Source organism: Doryrhamphus excisus, linkage group LG13, assembly GCF_037039965.1.
Source record: "Doryrhamphus excisus strain RoL-2023G ecotype Guam linkage group LG13, RoL_Dexc_Guam_v1.1, whole genome shotgun sequence".
Taxonomy (NCBI): Eukaryota; Metazoa; Chordata; class Actinopteri; order Syngnathiformes; family Syngnathidae; genus Doryrhamphus; species Doryrhamphus excisus.
Genome location: NC_136369.1, coordinates 20,723,538 through 20,733,835, shown reverse-complemented (window position 1 = coordinate 20,733,835; position 10,298 = coordinate 20,723,538). Strand labels below are relative to the sequence as shown.

Sequence of the window (10,298 nt, the reverse complement as noted above, 5' to 3'; positions counted from 1 at the left end):
ACATAAGTTTTCCTCTGTATGTATTTAATTCAACAGATAATCCGGTCAAAGTCATGAATTACAATGAACAGAAATAACATCAGCTCCTGATATGATGTTACATGTAAATGTTACTCTCGGACTCACGTGGTTCCATGGTGTAATGGTTAGCACTCTGGACTCTGAATCCAGCGATCCGAGTTCAAATCTCGGTGGAACCTAACTTTTAGGATTAGTTTACTTCTTTCTTCAATGCACGACCAACTTGACAGGGAAAAATGATCATAATCAGTGATTGTTTTTCAACAATAATGACGGCGGTTCTTGCTGATAGTCCCACCTCCCACCACTAGGTGTCACTGCCACACCTGACTGAAAATGACACAGTTCCTCTCGTCATCTTTGACTAATCTGTCAAATGGAGGTATACATTTTTCTGTTGTCCAACATGTGCAAGACAAAATGGCTACAAAATGGGGGGGCTACTTTTAACCCTAACCCTAAACCTAACCCTAACCCTAACCCTACCCCTAACCTCAAAAATCAAATCCAACCCCTACCCCAACCGTAACCCTAACCCAAACCCCCTAACCCTAAACCTAAACCTAACCCCAACCCTCTAACCCTAACCCCAACCCCACCTCAACCCCAACCCTAACGCTAACCCTAAATTTGTTTTGCACCTCAGGATGGTTAATTAGCTAATAGTAGCCCCTAAAACTTGACACTTGAAATGCCAAACTAATAAAGTCCTTCAACCTTTGGGCGAGTTTACACAAAGAAAAGTTGACCGATTGCAGGAATCGAACTTCCGACAAAAGATCATTACACACGAGGACTTTAAAGTCCACCAGCGTGTCTGCTTTGGGGGTAATGGAACCATGAGATCACTTACATAACACCCCCCCCCCCCACTGAGATGTACACACACATCGCCTCTTTATAGTCGTCACGGACCTTCCAGGGACCCTCCACTCATGTGCGCCTATAGTTCCACACGCATGTATAGTTCCACACGCATGTATAGTTCCACACGCATGTATAGTTCCACACGCATCTATATTTCCACACGCATCTATAGTTCCACACACACGCATCTATAGTTCCACACGCATGTATAGTTCCACACGCATCTATATTTCCACACACATCTATAGTTCCACACACATATATAGTTCCACACGCATGTATAGTTCCACATGCATGTATAGTTCCACACGCATGTATAGTTCCACACACATGCATCTATAGTTCCACACGCATGTATAGTTCCACACGCATGTATAGTTCCACACGCATGAGCACACTCACAAATAGAAGAAAGTCTTTTTAATTCAAGCCAAGAATAAACAAAGAAAATACCAAATTCACAGTTTGAGTGACAGCTGTCGTGAGGTGATGAGCATGCTGGACAGCATCAACAGGGTCAAACCGTAAGACACTTTGCAGTGTGTGTGTGTGTGTGTGTGTGCGTGTGTGTGTGTGTGCGTGTGCGTGGACAATAAATAAAAGTTGCTGATGCTTCATCGGTGAACAAAATCATATTTCAACATCAGCAGGAAGTAAAAAGTTTCACATTTTGACAGGATGAGATATGAAATATGATGGAATTCTTTGTGGTGGTGGTACTACTACTTACTACTACTTACTACTACTTACTACTTCCTACTACTTCCTACTACTTCCTACTACTGCATGCCTAAGTAATGGCTAACTCTTTTCTGCTTTTATTGTGGCGGAGTGATGTCACACGTAGAGAATGCTGTGGCGTCATTGGACACGAGGCCGCGGGGGGCGTGTCTACAGCATCACCTTCCTTTCCACCTTCCGGCGCACCTCCTTTAAGGCTTGTGCCGTCCCTCAGGGGCGGAGCTAGTCTGGGCCAGGATGTCCTGTTGTCTTTGTCGCCTTCCTACGCTCGTCTTTGGTTGGAGGCCGGTGGCGTCTTTCCTAAGCCCCGCCCCCACTTCCCTTTGCAACGCGTGCGTGTCCTAAAGCTCTAGCGAGTGACTGGTGCTTCCGAGTGATTCCGCCGTCGGGCAGCTACTTGACCTTGTCCCCCTCCTCCTCCTCCTTGTTGTTGTTGTTGTTGTCGTCGTGGGAGACGAGGTCAAAGGCCGCACGCTTCCTCAGCGCCCGCGGCGTCACCTTCTTCTTGACGAAGAGGCTTTGCAGGAAGCGGTTGCGGATGGCGTGGGGACAGTAGTTGTGGATGAAGTACATCAGGCCCACGCCCGGCCCCGCCAAGTAGCGCGCCTCGGGCTGCGGCGACAGCAGCGCCTGCACGATGGCGTCCACCACGGGGCTGAGGTCCGGGTTGGCCTGCCGGGCGTAGCTGTGGAACAACTCCTTGGTCTCGCTCACGTAGTCCTCACCGTAGTCTTCCAGCAACGCCCGCGGCAACGCCTGCAGCAGCCGCTGGTGCTGGTCCTCCCAGTAGGCGTGGTTACCGCACTGACCTGCCGTCACATGACCACCGCCGTCACCGTCACGTCACATCATTCGTCATTACGTCATTACGTCATTACGTCATTACGTCATTACGTCATTACGTCATTACGTCATTACATCATTACGTCACTACATCATTACATCATTACATCATTATGTCATTATGTCATTATGTCATTACGTCATTACATCATTACATCATTACGTCATTACGTCATTACATCATTACATCATTACATCATTACATCATTACATCATCTCAATCCTCATCACCATCATCATCATCACCGTCATCTTCATCTTTCCTCATCATCATTACATCATCTCAATCCTCATCACCATCATCTTCATCATTCCTCATCATCATTACGTCATCTCAATCCTCATCACCATCACCATCATCATTATCATCACCATCATCTTCATCATTTCTCACCATCATTACATCATCTCAATCCTCATCACCATCATCATTATCATTATCATCTTCATCATTCCTCATCATCATTCCATCATTCCATCATTCCATCATCTCAATCCTCATCACCATCATGCCCACCATTATCAACACATCCTCATTCCCCTCATCACTACATCATCTCAATCTCATCATCATCCCTGTCTTCATCCTCACCATCATCACATCATCATCATCATCATTCCATCATCTTAATCCTCATCATCTTCATCCTTCCTCATCCTCATTCCATCATCTGAATCCTCATTAGCAACATCATTATCATCACATCCTCATTCTCCTCCTCATCATTACATCATCTCAATCCTCATCACCATCATCCTCATCATTTTCATCCTCATCACCATCATTGTTATCCTCCTCAGCATCGTCACCTTCATCACAATTATTCTCCTCATGAGCACCATCATCATCATCATCCTTAACATCATCACCATCATCCTCATGTTTATCATCATATTCCTATCCCATGCCTGCTCGTCATCCTCCTCTTCCTCCTACTCATCATCATCATGGTCATCCTCATGTTTACCTGTCTTGTATGAGGATGGCAGGATGGAGGCCACGTGGACGCCCCAGGGTGCCAGCTCGTGTCTCAGCGTGTTGATGAGGAGGTTGAGGGCCGCCTTGGACGCTCCGTACGCCGCCAGGCAGGGAAAAGGTTGGTCACCTGACAGGACATTATGGCAGGAAGTGACGTCTTTGTTTGCGTGCGTGGGTGCGTGGGTGCGTGGGTGCGTGGGTGCGTGGGTGCGTGGGTGCGTGCGTGGGTGCGTGGGTGCGTGGGTGCGTGGGTGCGTGCGTGGGTGCGTGGGTGTGTGCGTGGGTGCGTGCGTCGGTGCGTGGGTGCATGGGTGGGTGCATGGGTGCGTGGGTGCGTGGGTGCGTGGGTGCGTGGGTGCGTGGGTGCATGGGTGGGTGCATGGGTGGGTGCGTGGGTGCGTGCGTGGGTGCGTGCGTGCGGCGTTCGCCCACCAGCTGGACTTGAGACGGTGACGAGGCGACCTTTGGCCTGTCGCAGCAGCGGCAGGAAGCTTTTAGTGACATTGAGCGTTCCAAAGAAGTTGACCTCCATGCATCCGCGGAAGTTCGACATCAGGGACAACTCGATGTCACCGAAGTTGACGCACACGCCGGCGTTGTTGACCAGACCCCACAGCCCTGAGACACGCACACACACAGTCAGGGAAGCGGGCGTCACCCAGGCGAGGATGGCGGCGCCGTTGGGTACCTTTGAAGCCCAGCTGGGCCTGGACGTCCGTCAGCGCCTGCTGGAGCTGCTGCGGCTTCGTGATGTCCACCTGCAGGAGCGTGAGGCGTGGCGAGCACGTCCTGCGGAGCTCAGCGGCTCCTTCCCCCGACAGCTCCAACACCGTGGCGAACACCTGGAAGCCCAGGGCGTCCAGACGCTTGGCTGTCGCCTTCCCGAAGCCCGAGTCACATCCTGCAGGGGGGGGGGGGGGACAGCGTCATGTGACGGGGTCATGTGACAGTGTCATGTGACTTCTGCTTCTGACTTCCAGTTCTGCCCCGATTGCCTTTTTTTTTTTTTACAGTTCAAGGCGGGTTAGATGACTGATGGCCCCCCCCACTAAACCCCCCCCCTTCACGCTCCATGTACTTTCCCAGAAGGGAAGTGGAGCAGCAGTCGGACTTCCAGGAAGACTCAGAACCTGATCTGCCGGAGGACTGACTGTTCTCTTGGCTCTTTGTGCGAACGCTGAGCCGGCCAGAGGACGGTCATGTTGGCACCGCGTCCTTGGAGGCCTGCCAGGACCAGGAGCGCATCCCCAAGGAACGCTGACACGGCGTCTCTTCACGCTGGGACGTCGTCCTTGTGGCACGCATACATGTGACAAGTGGCGCTCGTGATACCTGGGATGACCTCCTGACACGCCCTGCTGGACTTTGGCACGCACGCACACGCACACGCACACGCACACGCACACGCACACGCACACGCACACGCACACGCACACGCACACGCACACACGACTGTAAGGAAAGTTGTAGATTGGCCCCGCCCTGTTGCTTGTGCCCAGCTAATGAGTTCCGAGTGAGGCAGCGTGGGAGCCATGCAGTCATGTGACACCCTCATCAACATGGCGGCACGACGCCAGGTCATCGAGCCCTGAGACATGCCCCTCCCCCCCCGCCCCCCCCCCACACACAGGAAGAATGTTCCTCTTTGTCCTCAGGCGGCTCCTCTCCTTCTCACTGTGCCGTGTGCCTGCAGGGCCTGATGACTGATCAACTCCATTTCCCATCATGCACCACGGCATCCTGACCACAACACACGTATTATCCAGCATAAACACGCTGGAGCGTGTGTGTCAGTCAAGGTTCAAAGGTCAGTTCAAAGTTAATAATTCTAATCGGTAAACATCAAGGAGCTGATGTGTTGCCATGGCGATGGCTTCAAAACAACTTCCAGCTTGTTGGACACGGGAACACGCACACACACACGCACACACACACACACACACGCACACACACACACACACACCCATACTGATCACTGATAAGGCAAAGTGGGACAAGAGTCTTAACAAGGACCTTTGACCTCCAGAAGGGTCATCCCTGACGGCGCCCCCGAAGCGCACGCACGCACACACACACATTTAAGGTCATGTAAGGTCAAGGCAGAGGACGTAGCCTCGTACTACCTGTGATGACAACAGCCTTCCCCGCGGCGGGCAGGGCGGCGAGTGGCGTGCGGGACCTGGCGATGGCGTAGAGGAAGTAGGCGAGTCCCAGCAGCGCCAGCAGCAGCCCGGCGGGCACGCACAGCGCCCACGTGCGCTCCATCAGCACGGTGGCCCCCAACCACGCCGCCACGCTGGAGGCGGGGCTCAGGTGGGAGGCCAGCATCCTCTTCACGACGCCGCACGTGAACACGGCCACCGCCAGGACGCAAAGCCACGAAGGAAGAGCCAATTCGTCCATCTTGAGCACGCCAAGACCTCAGTGTGCGTGTGCGTGTGCGTGTGCGTGTGTGTGTGTGTGTGTGCTGACTGTGCGTCTGCTGCTGGACTGAACACTTCTCACTCTCTCTCTGTTTATATAGCAGAGCTGGGGGGGGAGGGTGAGCAGGGGGGGTGTTGTCTAATCTACACACACACGCACACACGCACACACGCACACACGCACACACGCACACACGCCACACGCCACACACATGACTTGCCCCTCCACACCAGCAGAGGGCAGCATGCTAGCCAACTTTCTAACCTCTCATGCTAGCAATGCTATCCCATGCTGACATCCTTAGACTCCGCCCTTAGACTCCGCCCTTAGACTCCGCCCTTAGACTCCGCCCATCTTCCACGAGGTCACCCACTGACTTCCAGTGTGACTCCTGGGGAGGGGGGGGGTGTGGCCCGACACGATTACCTGCATAGTCACACTTGTGACCTGCTTCCTTTAATCCGACCCAGAAGTCCATCCTCATCCTCACGTGTTGAAGATCGGCTTTAAGCGACCCCCCCCCCCACTCCACCCCGCCCCCATGAGGGATATCGCACAGATTAAAGAAGCGCAACGCCGCAGGAAGTTGACCTGCACAAGACGGCACGCGATGGGACGGGCCAAGTTGACCTTGACGGCCAACGCTACACGCTAACCTTGGCGTGCTAGGCTAATGTTTCCACATAAATGTTTGTATTTGCTTTTTCTTTGGCTTTTCTGTAACGCGACTACCATCGGGTACCAGAAGTGGCGTGATCGCCATAGAATAGGATGTTTAAAAAATACCCTTTCTTCTTTTAACAATTGTTAGCATGTTAGCATGTTAGCATGTTTGGGATCGGGACACTCCCACCCAGGGGTGGACGGGACACGCTGCGTTCAGGGACACGGTGAAGCTGGTGAAGGTCAAGGACGGCGTTGATGTTAGCGAATGCACGCCTGGTGGGGTTAGCGCATGCTAATAAAGGCTACGCTGGCAGCGCTGAGAAATGCTAATAAACATCAAGTTGTGTCTTGGTGTTAGCTTAATGGGGAACACATTAGCGTACGTGAAGTGTAAATTCAGACGGACACGTCTGGCACGTTGGAGGCGCTAAAGCTAATTACGAGCTCTCACTGTAACGTGTCTGAAGGTCCTTTAGGCCTGAAGCTGGCCGACGGGAGATCCACAACAGCTGGACTCTTTTTCCCTCGCCGCGCTCAGCCGCGCTCAGCTGCGCTGATTGCTGCGCCGCGTGCCAAAACGGAGAGCCGATCCTGGCCAAGACCGGGCTGGCAGCGACAGGAAGAACCTTCAGCGGGCCAGGAGCCTCGCAGAATGTTCTACATTTCACAGAACCCGAGTTCTGCCGACTAACTCCTTTATTTTGGGCCTTTCCAGCAAAACCCGCTGCGTCATGTGACCTGAGGATGATGTCACGCCATAACGTTGGCCGTGGAGGTAAAGACACCAGCTACACATTGAGATGTATTTCAAAACGACTTCAACAAAGTGGGCTGCACGGCGGCTTAGCGAGCAGACCTCACAGCTAGGAGACCAGGGTTCAATTCCACCCTCGGCATGCGTGGGTTTTCTCTGTGGACTCCGGTTTCCTCCCACATTCCAAAAACTAGCTAAGCTAATTAGCCACTCCCAATTGTCCATAGGTATGAATGTGAGTGTGAATGGTTGTTTGTCTATATGTGCCCTGGGATTGGCTGGCCACCAGTCCGGGGTGGACCCCGCCTCTCACCGAAAAGAATGAATGAATAATAATAAAAAAAAAAACACAAAAATTTAGGGTTAATAGCATAAATAATGTTTAATCAGGCTGCACAGCGATCGAGTGGTTAGCGCGCTGCCCTCACAGCTAGGAGACCCAAGTTCAATTCCGCCCTCAGCCATCCCTGCGTGGAGTTTGCATGTTCTCCCCGTGCATGCGTGGCTTTTCTCCGGGTACTCCGGTTTCCTCCCACATTCCAAAAACATGCTAAGCTAATTAGCAACTCCAAATTGTCCATAGGTATGAATGTGAGTGTGAATGGTTGTTTGTCTATATGTGCCCTGGGATTGGCTGGCCCATCCCAAGACAGCTGGGATAGGCTCCAGCACCCCCGCCACCCTGGTGAGGATAAGCGGTAGAAAATGAATGAATGAATGAATCAACAAAGTGCATGTAGCTAAATTTAGCTCCAATTAGCATGTAGCTAAAATAAAGTACATGCTAACTGCAGTGATTTTCCCAAAGAACAGGAACAGGAATTATATGGGTGATGATTGTTGGTTCAATTTCATAATTTCCTCATTCGGTCTGCATTTTTACTGTGCAACATTTGAAAATCAGAACCGTCCGTACAGGAAATGAAAATGGTTGATTCCACTTTGCCGTTGCGTAACATCGCCAACTAGTGGTTAAGAATGCACATGACCGTCTTTTCCTTCCCCTCCACGGCTCCCCGACGGGAACTTTGTCCAAGGCTGAACGTGTCAACAGGTGTAAGGAAACCCAGGTCGCCATGGCGACCACCCCCCACAGAGCCCAGGAAATCCGTGGCCCACTGACCTCAATCAGCGGCTCCATTGTCCTGGGAGGGCTGCTAAGTGGACCGCAGCAGAGTCTTGCGTGCAGACCCTCTCTGGACGCTTTGTCCTCACGCCCGACGCTCAGGTTGTCACATGACGCTTCCTGTTTGTCCCATCCTGCGTCTGACACGACAACGCCGCGCCTCATTAGCGCCGCCGGTGATGATGACGATGATAATGTAAGACTCGGTGGATGATGTCATCGGGACCCGCTGCGCCCGGCGTGTGTGGCCGGGTCGGAACACGACGACGGCCCGCCAAGCAAAGTCAAGTCCTTCTGGGGAGCGGACGGCATGACGACGGCGAGGCTGTCAAAACATCACATGATCACAGCGGAGGAGAACACGGACAATGGAAGCTTCTGCTGGATCGTTGAACAATTAGCACGGAACAGCAAACAACCCGCACATTGTCCGCGGGGGCCTCGCCGACGTCACAATCAGGAAGTGCGCTTTCATCGTAAACGTTTGACCGGGCAACCGTCCGAGGACGCCGTGTCTTGACCGGCGCCCTCCAGAAGGGAGGCCCCCATCTCCGCGCCCGTGACCCCGTGACCCCTGAAAGCGGACATCCTGTCAGTCAGGCATGAAGGCAGCTTGTTCCCAAGGCCGGGCGGGGGGGGGGGGGGGGGGGGCAGGTTACTCAACAGTTAAGCTCAGCTAGTCACGGGCCCGTTGGCGCCAACCGCAATCCTGTCCCTGGACCGCTTAGTACCAGGACACCATGAAACCAGCAGACGCTCGCAAGTCCAATGATGTAATGCTTGAAAAAAGATGATTGTTAGTCGGAGCGTAATGGTAGGCCCTTACAGGATGGTACGGTCTGGTTCATTTTGGGAACAATGTGATGTTCAAAATGAAACATAAAAGCCTGCAAACTGCAGCTATGTACTTTAACCCATTCACTGCAGGTCAGGATACTCTACTATTAGCTATATTAGCTATATTAGCTATATTAGCTATAGTAGCTATATTAGCTATATTAGCTATATTAGCTATATTAGCTATATCAGCTATATTAGCTATAGTAGCTATATTAGCTATATTAGCTATATTAGCTATAGTAGCTATATTAGCTATATTAGCTATATTAGCTATATTAGCTATATCAGCTATATTAGCTATAGTAGCTATATTAGCTATATTAGCTATATTAGCTATATTAGCTATATCAGCTATATTAGCTATAGTAGCTATATTAGCTATATTAGCTATATTAGCTATATTAGCTATAGTAGCTATATTAGCTATATTAGCTATATTAGCTATATTAGCTATATCAGCTATATTAGCTATATTAGCTATATCAGCTATATTAGCTATATCAGCTATATTAGCTATATTAGCTATATTAGCTATATCAGCTATATTAGCTATATCAGCTATATTAGCTATATTAGCTATATTAGCTATATTAGCTATATTAGCTATATCAGCTATATTAGCTATATTAGCTATATCAGCTATATTAGCTATATCAGCTATATTAGCTATATTAGCTATATTAGCTATATCAGCTATATTAGCTATATTAGCTATATTAGCTATATCAGCTATATTAGCTATATCAGCTATATTAGCTATATTAGCTATATTAGCTATATCAGCTATATTAGCTATATTAGCTATATCAGCTATATTAGCTATATCAGCTATATTAGCTATATTAGCTATATTAGCTATATCAGCTATATTAGCTATAGTAGCTATATTAGCTATATTAGCTATATTAGCTATATCAGCTATATTAGCTATAGTAGCTATATTAGCTATATTAGCTATATTAGCTATATTAGCTATATCAGCTATATTAGCTATATTAGCTATATTAGCTATATTAGCTATATCAGCTATATTAGCT

General features: G+C 50.1%; 1 protein-coding gene and 1 non-coding gene across 2 annotated transcripts; one reads left to right on the top strand and one right to left on the bottom strand.

Annotated features, from left to right (window-relative positions):
• The first annotated feature begins 128 nt into the window (after positions 1 to 128).
• trnaq-cug (transfer RNA glutamine (anticodon CUG)) lies at positions 129 to 200 on the top strand. The gene has a single exon. It is a non-coding gene; the product is annotated as a tRNA-Gln (tRNA).
• A 1,093-nt stretch (positions 201 to 1,293) lies between these two features.
• hsd11b2 (hydroxysteroid (11-beta) dehydrogenase 2) lies at positions 1,294 to 5,951 on the bottom strand. Its single transcript, XM_058088407.2, has 5 exons — positions 5,575 to 5,951; positions 4,140 to 4,352; positions 3,884 to 4,069; positions 3,441 to 3,578; positions 1,294 to 2,438 (listed from the first exon to the last, which is right to left on the bottom strand). The coding sequence occupies exons 1-5, from the start codon at positions 5,852 to 5,854 to the stop codon at positions 2,023 to 2,025; spliced, it is 1,233 nt and encodes a 410-aa protein (XP_057944390.2). The 5' UTR covers positions 5,855 to 5,951; the 3' UTR covers positions 1,294 to 2,022.
• Between the last annotated feature and the right edge of the window lie 4,347 nt (positions 5,952 to 10,298).